At 37.3% G+C, this 17,874-nt stretch overlaps 1 protein-coding gene across 3 annotated transcripts in view; it reads left to right on the plus strand.

Annotated features, from left to right (window-relative positions):
* KDM5A (lysine demethylase 5A) overlaps window positions 1–17,874 on the plus strand; it is a 51,183-nt gene that overhangs the window by 625 nt on the left and 32,684 nt on the right. For all 3 annotated transcript variants that reach the window (XM_052790599.1, XM_052790598.1, XM_052790600.1), the window contains exons 2-9: window positions 1,766–1,843; window positions 2,903–3,025; window positions 5,251–5,421; window positions 5,905–6,039; window positions 11,316–11,421; window positions 11,947–12,035; window positions 15,026–15,184; window positions 17,578–17,697. In XM_052790599.1, the coding sequence (XP_052646559.1) occupies window positions 1,766–1,843; window positions 2,903–3,025; window positions 5,251–5,421; window positions 5,905–6,039; window positions 11,316–11,421; window positions 11,947–12,035; window positions 15,026–15,184; window positions 17,578–17,697 (981 nt within the window). The remainder of the gene's footprint in view (window positions 1–1,765; window positions 1,844–2,902; window positions 3,026–5,250; window positions 5,422–5,904; window positions 6,040–11,315; window positions 11,422–11,946; window positions 12,036–15,025; window positions 15,185–17,577; window positions 17,698–17,874) is intronic.

Genomic DNA, 17,874 nt, shown 5'->3' on the forward strand with positions numbered 1-17,874 from the left:
CTTTCCCCCGCTCCCGCTGCTCGCTGGGGGTTTCGTATGTCGCCTTCCATAGGCCTCGGTGCCCGTGCCAGGGACACCAAGGAACCTGTATAGTCTTTGACCGCAGAGCTGGCTTTTGCAGAGGTTGCTTTCGAGCAGGTGAGAAGCTAGCAGCGCATGGCGTCGTCCGGGACTTCACGCTCTTTTTACTTTAAAAAAAAAAAAAACAACAACCGCCCCAACAGCCTACTTGTGAAAACTGCGAAGGCATTGTAGGTGAAATCAGGCGTTTGCTCCGGGAGGGGGGAGAGGGAGGAGGAAGGGTATTTCTCTTTAATGCCTCATTGTTTAGAAACATAATCTTTAAACTGTTAAAAGAAGTGCCCCCAGCCTGTTTGTGCAGGGGAATTATGTTTATGCGTAGCAATTTAAAAGGTGGAAGCTTAATCTCTCCGATGACTTGATTGTTATTTTGTGATGATTTGCCCTGTGACCTGGTAAACCATTTAGACGAGACCATCAGGCAATTTGGCAAAAGTGCAAATAAACTTTAAATATGGCTGTAAAACAAGAGAGTTGAAAATACTGAGAGAGAAGATGAGAAAAACTGAAAAGAAAGCGTGTAACTGAGAACAACTTGGATACGGGGGTTACTGATTAGATTTCATGATCCTTCCTCTCCTTCTGACCTGTCCGGGTTGCTGGAATCTGTTTAGTTGGTTTAATGACATGGTGAAAACTTGACCTCTAAGGGCTTGCCCTTTCTAAAATAAGCAGAATGGCTTAGGTTGAGAGGCCACAAGAAACTGATCCAGATCGTGTTCATTGAGAATAACTAGAACTTTCCTGGCCGTTGAATGCATTTGTATTTCTCCATGATTGCTTAGCTGTTTGCATTGCAGGGTTTTGCAGGATGCATGCGTCAGGTTGATTTGCAACCTGCAATAAGTACTAAATCAGAGGCTTTTATACTAACCTTACTGATTTATTATTCTTTTCCATTATTAGAAGCTGTAAATATTTTACGATTGTGCTTGAGGCCTTTATATGCTGGAGCAGTGCAAATAATAAATACTTAGTGTAGCTTGTCCACCTGCAATGAGGTGTCCTTACTCTATTGTATTTATTGCCAGGTAGACAATCTACTGTAACTTAAGCTTTCTTAAAAAGTACTGAAAAGCTGAATTATACTTGTTTTGATGTCATAACACAGTTTTGAAAGATGGGGCTAGGAGGCACTTGTGGTTGAACCAACTGCTGACTGTGTTGAGAAAGGCATTATTTAAGGCTGCATTTCTGTTAAAGAATTGGACTCCCAACCGGTGGTCTTATCTTTATTGAAATTACTCTAGACAAACATGAGAAAAGTTAGATGCATAATAATGTGCTTTATTTAGTGTTCATCACTGTTGATGTTGAGAATTTTGCAATGTGCAGGATATAGGGAACTTTTTTTTAAAGTAAATAAATAACCAACAAGCTACCGGGTACGTCTCGTATTTAAACTCAGTATGAAGTAATGCATACTGAAATGCTTTGAACCTTATTTTCTTTTATATTTTTCGTTCTGTGAGGATCTCTTTCTCCAAACTAAAATACTGTGGGAAGAACATTATTTTAAAAGCACAAGAATGTCATAAAAACGGAAAATGATATCACCAGCTGTACTGAGAAACTCATTTACTATTGGGAGCTTGTTTACTCAGACGTTGTTAGGGTCTTCTCTTTTATGAGTTTTTTTGAGAAGTTTCTTGAAGCAATAAAATATCTTTTTGTGTCTGTTTAGGACTGGCAGCCTCCATTTGCATGTGAAGTACAAAGTTTTCGTTTCACTCCACGAATTCAGCGCCTGAATGAATTGGAGGTGAGCTTTTCCACTGTTGATATAATTTTGTGTTTGCACTGAGCAGTAGGTCTCCTTGCTTGAGATTTGCATCTTGGCAGGTTTCTGGATGGGGGAGACTTTAGAAACCCATAGACCACATCAGTGTTTATACTTGGCAGTGGCAGAGTTCATATAAAATAACTCTCCACGGCTTTGAGAAAGTCTGGTTTTTATTTTATTACCCAAAATAACCACAAGAGTTTTTCACATTCAACTGGAAATGTCTAAAATGAATGCCAAGTACCATGTTGTGTAGTAAGAGCAGCCAGTGTCTAGCCTTCAGAGATCTACAGGCAATGAATTTTTTTTTCTTAAAATATTTACTGCTGTTCTGAAGCCTCTGGTTACCTTATACTGTCTTGATAATGCATTTTAAACCTTAAAATGAACTGATTTTTTTATAGGCTTATTATAGTTAGTTAATTTTATGATTCAGAAATGTATGGGAGCTTTCTTGAAAGCAGTATGGGTCCCATTCTGTCCTGGTTTTTCCTTTTCTCTACAACATTTCTCAAAGCCTTGCTCTGTTCGTATACCAAAACGTCATGTATCATTTGGCATGTAAATGGGTCTCCTTATGGAAAGTGATTTGAGTACTCCAAAAATACTCAAGGGAGGAGGCCTTTCTGCATGGTTAAGGCATATATTAAAACTGTTTGTAACTCCCCCCCCCTTCCCCCACCCCCCCGCCCCAATATATATTTTAATAATTGCTCTTGTGTTTCTCCCTGGAATGCTGACTTCTCATATGTATGCATTTTGGTTTCAAACCAAGAAATTGCTGGGTAGGAGTTTGGTTTATAGGCTCTTGAATGCAGAGAGAAAAGCATATACAATTTTCTGCTTGTAAAGATCTTTCTTTTTATCAATATTTCTATTTCTAGGGGTTTTTTACATGACTAAGAAATAACTCACTTGCCAAGTTGCACTTTGAAAATGTAAACGCTATAAAAACTTGTCATGTTTTTTCTCAGGACTGCAAGGTATTGTCACACTTGTTTTGGGACATATACATTTGTCTTCCTTTGTTGATTGCAGGCAATGACAAGAGTGAAGCTGGACTTCTTGGATCAGTTAGCAAAATTTTGGGAACTCCAAGGATCCAATTTAAAAATCCCTGTGGTGGAGAGAAAAATACTGGATCTCTACAGTCTGAGCAAGGTAAGCAAGCAATTGTAGACCTTGGTCAGATAGGGACCTTGTTTTTCATTCAAGCCAAGCAACAGGGAGGACTTGTTTTACAGCATTAATCTCATTAATACAGAGAATAAATAAAAGACTGGAAAAAAATAGTGAAAGAGAATTTTTAAATTGAATGGTTATGGCAGACATGTCAAGCACCGTTAAATCAATTGCCTGTGGTTGGATTCTATACAGCATGTATTCGTTACCTTGTATACAGCTTGAACATCCTGACGTCAGCTGGCCACTTGCTTTTTAGTTCTCCTTTTTTACAAGTGGTAGAGCTGCAGGAGTTTGAGGTGGTTTTTGAGAAGGCAGCGGTATACTTGTGCGCCATTCAGGTCCTGACCTAGCAATTCTGTAATGAATTGTTGTTGTAATTGCTCCCTCCTCTATCCCAATAGAGGTTCTTCACATGACATAAACATGCATTTTTGAGAGTTTATAATGTCAACTTCTGGAATAATTATTTTAATTAAATTCCAAAACAGGCTAGGCTTAAGGCTGGCTAGAAATTTATACTACTGTAGTTGTGTTTGGTGTGGTTTTTTCGAAGTTTGCACACAAATAAAATCTCTGTTGCAATTTACTTTTGCATTGGTAAAATATATGTACTGTTATAAACTTACCCGCTAAGGATGGATTGTTAATATAAATAGGTAGATTTCTTCTTGCAAGGTAAGGAATTAAAACAAGGTAGTTCTAGTGCTTCTAGGTTAGAGCATCAGTTTCCATTCCCCATCAAGATTTCTTTCTTTTCGGTAAGTAAAAATGTAAAGATCTGAATAGATTTTATTTTTAAGGAAAGAAGTCATAGTCTTTTGGGCAGTCTGGAATTGCTGATAAAATGCAGAGGAAAGCTCATAAAATGTCTTTTGGTATTTTTTTTTTAATTTCTTTTCATGTCTGTGGTGGTTTGCTGGGGTATGCAGAATATCATAGTGGTACTGAGAAGTATCTGGGTCACTGTTACAGGCTAGAACATTTTAGTTGACTGCAGATACGCAGGTCTAAGCTTATTTAGTTACTTAGTGGCTTCTCTAGTCATTGTTCATGTATAGATAATTTTAGAAATCAATTTTTCATGTACATTTTGAAGATAAGTTGAAATTTAGGAATGGTTTCATTTAAAATGGCTTTTCTAGTACTTTGCTGTAAATATGAGGAAAAATAATGATCAATAATATTATTGTTTTATCTAAGTGTATCCATCTCTGATTATAGGAGGAACCAGAATTAACTAATTTATTTGTCACCATCACAATTAGACTTTTGAATTTACCTCAGCCTCAAAAATAAACCATAAATTTCACTCCAGTAACAAAATGTTTTTGCATTGAGGTTTCTAACAGTCTGTGAAACATTAAGCATGAAATTTGGTCCTTGTGTAAAGAAATGTAATGCAAAACTACACTGTTGTAGAAATGCTATTAGTCTTGCAATAATATAATTGAAATTACAATCCATTTGGGTTTTAAGCTACTTGGCAGTGAAACTGTAAAGGGAAGGGAGGCAGTGGAAATGTGCCCAGTGTTTCTGAGGAAGCAACTCATATGCTGTTAGGATCATTGCTTGGAGGCAAATGGTCTGTCATTTTTCATTCTAGGTACATGTTAATTATATGTAAGCAGTGATAGTTCTGTATGTGAATTACTAGACTCAGACCAGTTGAAGGCAGGTGTAAAAACTGGACTGAGTTAATTAGAAGGTAAATTCAGTTTTTCCTCTTTTTTACAGTTCTCTCTCTGCCATTCAGGCTTTCGTGAGAGTTTCTGTAACTCTGAAGTTGTGAGCTCCAATGCTCCCTTCTGCTTGGGGTCTGTTAGAATGGGCTTCGCTTCTGGCCAGACTTGTGTTTTGCATCAGAGTACAAGTCTTGTGAGAGTTAACTTTTCAGTTTGTTCTGATGGTGGGGTTTGTATTCTTTCCAACATGTCATAAATCTTAACTGTTAGACTCCTCCTGTCTAGCACAGTACACAATTTCCATTTACTAGGAAAATTGTCATGTTAAACGTATTAAGTAACAAGGATAAGTAAGACCTTAGTTATTAAAGTGCTAGTTCTTCAGGAAACAAAATCTAAATTCAGGATTCTGTCACTTAATAGAATCTTTTAACATTTGGTTGGTTTAATTGATTCTTGTTTTATGCAAGGTGGTGAGAGCAGCTCAAAACCCTTAACTTTTTTATTTATGTGTTTCAGATTGTTGCCAGCAAAGGAGGCTTTGAAGTAGTCACTAAAGAGAAGAAATGGTCTAAAGTGGCAAGTCGGCTTGGCTACCTGCCGGGAAAAGGCACAGGGTCATTACTGAAGTCTCACTATGAACGGATCTTATACCCCTATGAGCTCTTCCAGTCTGGGGTCAGCCTTATGGTGAGATGTGTCTCTTTCATGATATGAAGAGGGGACCCAAACTGCATTTAGAATGCTACTTGTTATTGCGTATGAAACTAGGGCGCTTTTAGAAGCTTTAGCTATGTAAACAAACCTAGAACCACCCTCATACTTACCTGTGACAGAATAGTGCTAGAAGTCATAATGTGACCTTATGTAGTTATTTTCCGATAGCCATTTCTTTATAGGACTGAGGCCAACCCTATTGGGAAGGAAAACGGTAAAAGATGATATGATTAATTGGAAAGATATCTTCCTCTCTCTTTTGATAAGCTGGCAGTTGAGATTCAGTTTCCTTATTTGAAGGGTGTGTGGATTAATTGTCCTCTTGTCCAAATGGCATGTGTAATGCTGTGTGATTTCACTCATCCTGTTTCTTAGCAAACAGAATGATTCACAGACCGTTAAATGATTAGCACTGCCTGATCAATCAACCTGGTGTTCTGCGCTCTGATCCTCTAGGGAATCCAAAAGCCAAACTTGGACCTTAAGGAAAAAGTGGAGGCTGAGGACCTCAGCTCAGATGCCCAGGCTTCCCCAAAGCAGGCTTCAAGAATGAATGTTGTGCTGAAGAGAACCAGGCGTGTCAAATCCCAGGTACCCCTGTTAACTGGCTCTTACGGACAGAGAACACTTATTCTTTCCACCAGCGCATCAGCATTGGCAGTGCAACAGCCTTTGTCTGGCTGTAGGAGCCTGCTCAAAAGCACCACTAGGAAGCAGTCTTTATTTAAATAAAATCCAGAGAAGGATGTCTGTCTGAGGCCTGGTTTGCTTATGGTAGATGCGCTGTTTATCTGAAAACTTTTAAAAGCTGCTTTTTGTTTATTCACAAGTGGCCTAGGTACCTTTCTAGTGAACATATCTGTGAAAACTAAACAGATAAAAAGCCATTTGTGAAATGATGTTGAAGCTTCTGCTTGTGCAAAGTTTGAAAAGTTTTTTAAAACTTTCTCAGATATCCCCTTTAGTTACAAAAATGCAAATATGTGTAGATAAGTCTTCGTTAATTGTGGAAATTGCACTTGGGACTAATTATCTCAAGCTGGACAGACTGTTTTTCTGAGGAAATGAAACATATGTGGGGAGATGCTCAGTGATGGCTGGAACTCAATAGGATTTCCACAGTTTTTCTACTGAAAAGCAGTTTATTCTGGATTAATGGTGTTACGGGAACTTCTGGTGTTCTACTAGGTGATATTAAATCCTGGGAGTGCCCCCCAGTAAATCTCAATTCAAACTGAAGCGCCATCACTTTAAATGCTGTATCATTAGAAATAAGCTTGGAGGCTTGTTCTGATGGCTTCATTGCTTCTATTGCACTATTTAAAGTAGTCCTTCACCTTTTAAGAAGGATATCTATTGCAGGCAGCATCCTAAGGCCCTTTACAGCAGGTCTAGTGGCTCCCTCCTGGCCAGTCAGTGGAACATGGGTGAAAGCTGGATTTATGTGCAACAAACTTGCTACATGCTTGATGCCATTCTAGACTTATTTTAAGCACCATAAAGTTCTTTCAGATGCTCTTAAACTGCTTTTTTTCAAATGCATCTTTCTTGTCACTGAGATATTTGAGTATCCTTTATAAACTTCCATCTTTTTCTCTGATGTCGATTGATTTCGACTAAATTGTCTTTTTTATCTGTTTTCTTAACTTACTGAAGCTGACTCGATGTTATTTATCCTAGCCATATAACAATGCATCACACAAGCAGTCCCAGCCTGTGATCTTACCAGATCTCTCGAATCATGTATTGTTAGTGAGCTATCCAGAAAAACTGAGAATGCCACAGGAACTGAAGCAGTCATTCATTATGTAGAATTCTGCTTTGGATTTGAACAAATCTCATGGGATAATGCCAGTATGACCTTTTCCTCATACATGGTATAAAAGTGTCACTATGTTATTAAGATTCTGTGGGATCTTTTCTCCTGCTGATTTTGGTAGAGTAACAGTACTTCTCATTTCTCGTTGTTGGAAAAAGTGATTCTGGTGCAGTACAGCTGCTTCATTTCATTTAAAGGGGCTGCATTTCAGAAATGAGAGAGGTGATTTTATTTGGATCGTCTGCAAAAAGTAAATATAGATATATATATATATTTATATTTTTAAATGCCTTTTACTAGGCCTGTAGCCACGCTGTTTTTTAAGCTTTATAGTTACTAAAATGGCTGAAAGGAGTTCTCTAATGCAGGAAAATCTCAACCTACTTGCATATCCAGGAGAAGTATTTTTTTGGCTGTGTTGGAAGCTATGTATAACTCTCAAGTCAACTCCGGAACTGTATTTAGAAACAGAGATTTGTCCTCAGTGGCCCCAAATGGTAGAGGTGTAAATATCTGGGGAATGCTGAGAAATTGTTCCAGATTTCAGTGCACCTCCTTAATGTAGACAGGACTCTGTTTATTGTTTGAAGTGCTTACCTGGAATTGTACCAGAGATTGTCTAGATAGTCTTCAGAGAACAGGTAATGTGCAAGTAAAGTAAAAACCTGCTAAATAAGAAATGTCATTCTGCTCTAGCTGAAACATCTGAATGATTTTTGTATAGTGTGCTGAGTAGTCCAGTGCCTGGGTAGTGAGCTTGCATAACTACACTGACATTGCATCTCAGTAGATTTCTTCCAAGTGCTAAAAGTACTTTCCAAAAATGCTCTGCATCTTCTTCTTGCAGATAACTTACCTAAGAATGGGTGATGAATAAGGAAGCATAAAGATAGTAATCAGAAATTACTGAAATAAACAAAGATCCTCAGTGGTAGAAGGGCGTGGCAGACTTTCAAAAAGCAAACAAAGCGAAAAATGAAAGAAAATAGGGAATGAGAATTCTCCGTTGTGAAAGATGGGTTGGGAATCTTTGGATACTACAATCAAATGTCAGCTGAATACATTGTCTCTGAATAGGAAGAGGATAATTTGGTGATGAGAGATTCTGCTCAAAAATAAACTTAATGCTTCATTCTTTTTCCCTTTTCTCTGAAGAAAGCTATCATAAATAAAAACCAGAGAAGGGCAACTGAATTACTAAAGGCTTGTAAAGAAGAGGACAACAAAAGGTAGAATGAATTCAGGTTAGGAAAAGAGAATACACTTAAGGAAAGGTTAAATTTAGGAGAATATGTCTTTTTTAGAAAAGGGTAGTATATCTTCGTAGATGATCTGTTAGGATGTATTTTAACTGGCAAGGGATTTGTCTAAGGAGGTTACATCATGATGATTTCTGGTAGAGAAATGCAGTACTGGAAAAAAAAGACAATGAAGTGCTGTCTTTTCAAAGGATATTAACTTAACGTCCAGAGAATTTTCTGAAAAGTTAAAACCAATTCAAAGTAGTATATCTGCTTTCAGGTTTCTCTTACAAATGATTGCAGAATAACAGAATTAATAAAATAAGCTTCCATTTTTTAACTTGAAAGATTTCCTTCCATGGGAATAATCGTGTGAAAAAGGAGAACTCTGGGAGATGCTGACAAATGCCCAAAACACATAAATATTTTGATTCTTGGTTGTAACTATTCTGGTCTTGCATATGGGGGGTAGAGGGGTGGGGATGCAAATGTTGATGAGGGTAGGACAACAGAAGAAGATAGTGTGTGAATCCAGTGTAACTGGATTCGCCCATACACAAGAAAAGCCTTTGGGTTGTGCTTGCAGTTGAGAAGGTAGAAGAAAAATACTGAGCATAGAATCACAGTTTAATCAAGTTCATTTTGCTTATATGGAAAAAATATAATGCAAAAGTGTGATGAAGTTTTGCGTTGTTAGCAATGAGAAAATGGCAAGAAATGCAAGATTTCTGCTTCCATCCATTCACAGTTTTGAGTTTGGTGTTTTTATACAGTCTTAAAGGACACCACAGAAAGAGTACTCACTGAGGCTTCTGAATGCTTTTGGTATTCACGCCTTAAACTATCAATATCCTGGCAGTGTTCATAAGGTTATATAGGAATCTGATTTTTAAAAAACATTTCCATTTCAATATCCAACCTGTTCTTTTTGAAAACTGTATAGCTTTTTCCACCTGAGTGTGAATGGATTGCATCCACTTAGGTCTAGTGGAATGCAAGTAAATCTGGGCGATGGAGTTCTGAAAATATATTTAGGCGATGCATTTTTAAACAAAGCTATAAAACGGAAGAGAGGTTGCTGCACATTAATGATTTACCTTTAGTAAATATGATAGTAAACTTATTTTTCAGGTAGCACTGAGAAAATTATCTTAGGTCACAAAAGCAGGAGAGAAAAATTGTGGAGACCATTCATACATGTTGGTGAAATGATGGAAAATTGTACTGTGCTGAGAAATGTAATGTGGGTTGATTCTATCAGGTTCTGTTAGTTGAGAGAATGGATGAGCTGTCAATGAATTTCAAATGGCAACTGAGGGACTATGAAGTCTCCAGGTGGTAGGCTTTCTTGTACAGCAAAAAAGCCACTGTTTCCTTATGGCTTGTTAGCCAAAAAGTGAGGAATTTATGAGAAAAATTTGCCAGTTAGCATGCAATTTCAGAGTGAGCTTACAAAGTTGGTAACATATATCTAAAGTGAAAATAATTTAATAGCAACATAGAATTCATAAATGTTCAAAATTAGAATATCAGCAATAATCAGTTTGGAAAGGTGCCAGTTAGCATACTGAATACACAGTTCAGTGGGAACAGGGACTCTATCGCTAAAAATTCCTTAGAGGAGTAATGCCTAGGAAATTATCTCTCTCTTAATGTGTTTCAGAAGCAAGAAAAACAACTGATTTAGGCTCAATAAATGGAAATCATCTTATTTCTTTTAGCTTTATTGCAAATGCATTTGAACTTATTTTAAGCACTTTTTTGGAAGAGTTTTTTGGGATTTTTGATTAAAAACTGTGAACGCATGTCACCCCAAGGGAGCTTGTTTCCTGCATGATATATCAGGCCATAACTCTGTGGAAAATAACAGATGAAGTATCATCGGGAAGTTACTTGAAGAATGATCTCTTTAGGATTAGGTACCCACCTTCAAAATTGATAGATTTGCTGAGATCTTTTAAAATCAGTGAATTTCAGGAGGAAGATTGTGAATGATGAGAGTTTAGTGGCCTACTATACCAGGTGAGAAGGAGTTTGCAAAGTATAAGGAGGCAACATAAAGAAAAATACCAAGGTGATTGTGTTGCAGATAAAAACAGAATATGGAGGTTCTTTTTATTGTTAGGTTAGTGGCAATGATATAAGAAAATGACGTAAGTTGGTGATGGAAAATGGGAAGAAGTTCAGTTGAAGAGAACACTTCAGGAAACAACACTGGTAGGGCCATGGAGTTGTCACCTATTCAGTCTTTTCATCTCTGATTTTGAGATTGCAAGGGCAGCAGGAGTAGCTGTGATCTCAGAGTGGTACTCATAACATTTCATCACAAATAAACACAGGAGCAGCCAAGCTTCAGGCAGTAGGTTGGAACTCATTAGTGTCATGTGTATGTGTCTACTCAAGGAAGCAGATAAAAAAAAAAATCTGTTGAAACAGTGTATGTGTTAACATCCGGGCACTTGACTGAATCATGGTTATTTTGGAAAATACTGCTGTGGCAGCATTCTTATTTATTTTTTGCTAAATGTCAAACCTAGTTCTCTTATTTGCTGTATGGTTGACTTTCCATAGTTTCTGTAATACTAAATGGGAAATAATTTGGGAGGTTGGGACAAAAATGCTGTCTTTTATTCCATTTGCATTTGTTCATTGGCTTTAGGAACAGAAAATTGTGTCTTTTTATGCGTCTGTTTCCTTTCTTTTGATGAGCAGATGTTGTGGGAGAGTGGAATATAAACAAATTATGAATAGACCTGGAGGGGAAATACTGATGCTTTGTGCTGATGTGGTCTTGTTTTTGTTTTTAGGTGGAGGCAGGAGAAATGAGTAGAAATACTGAACTAAAGAAGCTGCAGATCTTTGGAGCTGGACCCAAGATGATGGGACTGGCATTGGGAGCAAAGGATAAAGAGGGTAATTAAATCTTGGGCTCATAGCTGTTAAATCTTTCTGAATGTCTCTAGAGACAACATTAAGAAGTAAGCAAATCATTGTAACTGGAAAAAGAAAGCTTAAGTATTCTAGGGTTTCATTCATGAGAAAGATTTACAGGGTGCTTCATGTAACTTGGCATAGTTTCAGCTCTTTATGTGTTGTATAGTAACAATAACAATTAAGCAGCTGTTGCACGAGCTGAGTGACTGGAAGGGAAAACAGGATTTGACAATACTGAAACTGATTCTACCAGCTAAGTGCACAAATTATGAGTGTAATTCACTCTGTTTCATGAGGCAATTGGGTTCACCTGTGAGGATAAGCAAAATATGTTTTCCTAAATTAAATTGGCCAGGTATAACAAGGCATTTTTGCTTTCTTTGAACTGTCAAGTAGTTTCTGATATGAAAGGCAGGGTTCCAGGCTGGATATCTGTGTTGTTTTTGCAAGTTAAGTCTATCTTGATGTGATACCAGTAACATTTAACTTTTATTTTACTTCAAGACGAGGTGACACGAAGACGCAAGGGAACCAGATCGGAAGCATTTGGAATGCAGATGAGGCAACGCAAAGGAACTCTTTCTGTCAACTTCGTAAGTTTGATTCTTTGCAGTGATTTGTCATAATAAGAAATGAATTGATTTACTAAGATTATTTTTTTTCTAAACACCCCCCCCCCATATAGATGAATGGTTGAACACTGCAGGAGGTGATACTGTTATGGGAAGAACGAACAGTATTTTGAAAAATAATTTATGGTCTAAGTTTGTGTTTTAATCTTTCGGACAGGAAGGATGTTGCAACGTGAAGGTACTTGTTGATCATGGTTTTGAGGGCTTGCTTTGCCACACACTTCTTGCAAGCCTTCAGTTGCTCACTTTCTATTTGAGCTCCCCTTTGTAGGACAAGTATAATACTACTTGTCTTCTTTAAAAGATATTTTGAGGTGCTCCAGTACTTCAGGAGTTTGTTTTTTAGCAATTCCAGCTTTCATGTCTTTTCTGTTGAGTTTAAACTAGTCATTATACGAGTCCATGCAAGAGAAACCCCTAAGGGGAAAAAGTAAATGTTTAGCACTCTGACGTTTAACCATGGAAAAGCAGTATATGGTTGTTCTTAATGTCTTTCATAGCATGTGACTTTTTACTTTTAAAATGTCATAATTCAGCGTGTGTACGTAACCATGAATGAAGATGCATGCTTTTAATGTCTTAAGAATTAGACTCTTCGCTAATAATTCAGCTGTTCTTTTATCTTAGCCTGAGAACACTTACAAGAGCTTATTTTAAATTTCAACCATTGAAGGCCAAGGCAACTGAAAGTCTCTAGTAATGATATTTTTATATGTGGAAATGCCTCCTGGGGGGAAAAAAGTGGGAGAAGTTGGATATTTAAAAAACAGATCATTGCGCCATTGCAGTTAAGTTAGAATTTGTGTGACTTGAATTTTTTCAGTTGTGCTACTACTTCTGAGTATATGGTGGTCCTAGGCTGTGTAAGTGTTGTGACCATTTTGTTTAAGTATGCTTTAATTTTAAAATATTTTATCTAGTTTCTGTTTCTTTATAGAAAATTATATTTGTTTACTCTTTCCATTTACTCTTATTTATAAGAGAAAGTGAAAATACTGTAGTAACAGAACTAAAGTTTTGGAACTGTATTGCTGTAACTGTAATCTTGTGAATTTCTGTGACTTAGTACTGTTTTGATTCCACACTTTTTTTTATACTTGGATGAGAGATCTTCAAGGAAAGCAGTCTTTGAAGTACACAGGTGATAAATTAGCCTTATATAACTTTTGTCTGAAAAATACTGTGGTGCAGTTTTGTTTATACTTATCCTTCATTCGTTTATCTTTTTGTGAAATGCTAACTGTGAAATAAAATACACTTTTTTCTTTTTATCCCCTCCTCCCCTTGATCCATATAGTTATATATCATCATAATTTGACTCTGTTTTGTTCCATGGCTAGAAGGCTTATTTGTGGTTATTGCATAATCACTGATCTGCTTGTTGTGAATATCTATTTCAATGCAGTCTTTTTATTTGACAAATCATCACTTGGGCTAGCATAAAGATCGCATATGTTAATATGAATTTGGAGAGAAGGTATTATCAGTGATAGGTGACTAGGGAGTATCATAGAATAGCCTCCTCTTATGATCGCCTTTTTAATGCATGTTTAGTTCTGGGAAGAGAACCTGGAAATGTCTGCTAAGGTACTCTCCCTCCCTTCTACATACTTGCAACAAAAGCAACTAGTTTGGTGTTTTAGACAGACTTGATATTCCATGAGGGTAAATGTGTGGATTTTTTTAAAAAGGGGAAAATTATATGTCTCTTAATAGAACTGCATTATTTTTTTAAAACTATTTCTTAAGAAGCCTGAGCAATTTTCTTAAGTGTATTATTGCATAGCTAGGAAATTGCATACCTAACTAGGCTGGTGTAACTAAGATGGGGTTGACATCAGGTATTTAACACAACTGTGTGAACCTAATCAGCTGAAAAGCACATGTTTTTGTGACATCTTCATGAAAATAACAGACACCCGAAAAACTACCCCACTGCTTCTGATGTTATTTTGAGCTGTGTGAAGGAAATATGCATAGCCTGAGTTGCCCAGTGACTGATGGGAGTAGTAGCAGAATTTGGAGCAAGTATTATTCATGAAGTTCATGTTCTTAGTAAAAATTTGTATGTAAGATAATTATTTAGCTGTGATAAAGTAATACACAGTTTCCTCAGATGATGTTACAGATCTTCAGTAGTATAGTAAATGTTTATATTAAATTGAAAGTCCTTTGGACAATACAGGAAGCAACAGCAAAGAAAATTTCAAACCTGTTGATAAGGTTTTCTCTTTAGTCTCTGAGAATATCTCCCAGTCAGTGTTGTTCTTGTTGAGAGATTGTCTTGGACAGACACCTGCAAAAATTGTTTGCTGTTGCATTGGGATTAATACTTCTCTCTTACCATTTGGAGTTTTTATCCTCTATTTTGGGGAAAATGAGAAAGAAGTTGGTACCTTTACATGGAGTTTCCTTCCCTTCCCCTTGGATTCTTAGATTGAAAACTGTAGGTTTGTGTGTCTTGTTACCTCTTCTTTTCCATTGCAAAGATAGTCACTGTACTGTTCTAAGTGATGGCATGTATGTTTCTGAAATAGTTTTTGGAGATTTTCCTTAGTCATGTGCTCTTTGTAGGGATTTAGTTTGAATTGTTTTCCATAGGCCCAAAGAGAGGGAGAGCATGAAGTTCTAAAAACTGTAACTTCCTCTTTGTCTTAGAATAAAGTAAATGAGATACTACTTTGAGTTATATAGAAAACAATTGTCCAACTGAACTGGATAGTTATTTTGCAGTACCCAAAGTCCTCCTGCCCCCCATATATTACTGCTTTGGGAAAATGAAATGTAGTTGTTCATTATCAATGCTTCTCAAAAACCAGAGGAGATTGCGTTGATGTTCATATATTGGACTTTAGGATTACATCCTTTGTTCTTTAGTTTAAAGAAGGCAGGTTCTGGATGAAGAAACTTTTTGTAACTTTTTTTCCCTATTTTTTCTTTTTTCTCCACAGGTTGATCTGTATGTTTGCTTATTCTGTGGCAGAGGAAATAACGAGGACAAACTGCTTCTGTGTGATGGATGTGATGACAGCTATCACACTTTTTGCTTGATTCCTCCTTTACCTGATGTACCCAAGGGTGACTGGAGGTGTCCGAAGTGTGTTGCTGAGGTACAGTTCAAGAACTACTCAAGCTTTGTGTGTATACTTGTGTTCCTGGAAAGATCAGAAGGGCAGTTCAGCTCAGTGCCATTCCATCTGGGTAGAAGGCATAGTTTTGTTTGGAATATTGTCAAGATGAGCTGTGAATCTCCAGCTGTTCTTGGTTGATGAGCCGTAAGGAGAGAGAAATGTTCCTTCTAGAGCTTCAGCATAACCTTTGTTTATTAAACAGCCATATGACAGCTAAAACTTTGGCCTTTGTATGCTAAGAGCTGAAACTCAGTTTGATAAATTGGTAGTGGGAAATTAGAGTGAGAAGTAGGGTTGTGATAGGTGTTTCAGCATAACAATGAGATTTTGTAAACTATGATGTCATCAATGTATGTGATTTGGGCATAACAGGGAGCTTTGATTATTGGCAAGTCATATGGCATTGTTCAGAATAGCTTGTGGCAGAAAGTGGAAGAACTAATTGAAAAATTTGTAGCTATTTTAGATTTGGTTTAGACTGAAAAAGGAGCTGTTGAGGCTCTGAAAGTGGAAGCTAGTTGAATTTCATTGTTCAAAAAAGAAGAGATACCAAGTTCCAAGAGATGACTGGTCAACACCCTAAGGGCAATTAATATCATTTGATTGGCTTGGTATTTGTCTTAAGAAAACAAATTTCACAAGCTCAGGAAACTGGTAGATGTAGGATTCAGAGAAAAAAGCTTACTGTTTCTAAATCTGTAATTTTGTGACTGGCTTTAACTTCTTAGACCGTGTTTTATCCAAAGGGGCAGTTGCACACAGACATGTATATGCCCATTTCCCCCTATATCTGCCACACCGTTCCCAGCTGTGGGCTTCTGCTGTTTTCTTTGTGGTGTATGAATAGTTGTGCAGCCACATAATAAGGTGGATCAGCTCTAACCCTTCACCAAGAGAGAGACGGTTGTCAGATGAACTCAGGCAAATGCTGCTGTGAGAGAGGTGGAAGTTCATAGTTACAGGCAATGGAAAAGATGCAACAAACCCTTTGGGCTGCCGCTCACAGAGTGGATTAAGCTGCCTGTTTATTGTTCCCTTAAGAGAGCGCAATAAAAGAGTATTAGCAAACTACAGCAATCCAATGTGGAGTTAATTTAGAGAATATAGTAGTAAATATAGTGACTGCAGTGGTTTAAGAATGTGGAAACTCACAAGAAATTTCACTGCTACTACTGCTAGTAAAAACAGGGATATGTTGTTCCCAAGGAAAAAAATATGCATATAGGGACAAAAACAGGAAAGTTAAAGTGCCAAATAAGTTGTTAGTAGCAAATGATACAGAAAGTACTTGAAAAATTCTGGAAATACATTGGAAGTAAGAGGAAGAAGGGAAAAAACATAGCTATATTATGTAATGGAGAGTAAACAAGTAACAGCAGAAAGATCTTTGAAATGCTCAGTAGTGCTTTTTGCATCAGTTTTTACTTTAAATGTTAATTGTGCACAGATGCTTAATGTAATGTTAACAGCAGGGTGCTGGAACAGAAGCTAGGAAGAATAGTGTAAGGGCTCTTTACATGTATTCAGGTCAGTGTTGTTTGACAGTGTTTACAGAAGTTGTAGATTCTCTGTTGCAGGCTCCATTTAAGAACTACTTTGATAAGTGTTGGGCATAGTCTAAGGATAGTTCCTCTCAAAGAAAAAGAAACTACTGATCTTTTGAATTCCTTTCCATTCCTGTTTCTTTATGACTGAACAGCTGACTCAGATAGTTCTGTGTCATGTTCCTGTTCAAATATGTCTTGTGTATATATAAACATTGTGTCAGATACAAAGGATGCTGAAAAGGACGCTGTAGAAATGGGTGGGGAACTAATACTTTTTGCACTCTTGGATGAATGGTGATAGAACAGTGGAAGACTTGGAGGTTTTCTGTCAGATGGACCATGTCTGTTGTTAGCTGTGTTGCATTGTTTTAATTTCCTTCTTCCTCTTTCCTCCTATATACCTTCACAGCACCAAATCCGTTGATGATTTGCTGACTTGATAAAACTGAAGCACTTGCAGAGTTTGTTCCTGTGCAGTTATTCTGCAAGTGCTTGAATCCAATGTGTCTAAGAAATGTCTTATGGCTGTCTAAGCATCTTGTACAGTGTCTTACTCTGGCTGGCAGCAGTAGATTATGAAACTTAGTTTTGGACAGGAAAGCAGAAGTGTGTAGCATTGGGGTTTACCATGTTAAATTAGCTCCTGTACAATTAATTCAGCTCTGTTTCTGTTGTGGTAGGACTTCCGCAGCTGAGAAAAGCACTCAAAATTGATAGCTTATTGTGTTTGGTAAGGACTCTGATGGACACTAGGATTTTTTGCTAAAGATGTAACTGTGTAATAATCTGCTGCAGGGAACAATATTTTTATGTTCCATCTCCTAGGAATGCAACAAACCCCGTGAGGCCTTTGGATTTGAACAAGCTGTCAGGGAATACACTCTCCAGAGCTTTGGTGAAATGGCTGATAACTTCAAGTCTGATTATTTCAACATGCCAGTCCATGTGAGTTTCAACTTCTGTTGTGATTCCTTGTAGGGGAAAAAGAGGTTCAGCTGATACTGGATTTTTTGCTGAGGCATCTTAGCTTTGTTTAAAGAGGGACCATAAGCTTCAAACATGTAAACAAATGATTTGGCTTTCTGGCATCTGGTCTCATTTCAACTTCATTTCACCCTTTTC

The sequence above is a fragment of the Harpia harpyja genome, chromosome 6 (assembly GCF_026419915.1).
Source record: "Harpia harpyja isolate bHarHar1 chromosome 6, bHarHar1 primary haplotype, whole genome shotgun sequence".
Taxonomy (NCBI): domain Eukaryota; kingdom Metazoa; phylum Chordata; class Aves; order Accipitriformes; family Accipitridae; genus Harpia; species Harpia harpyja.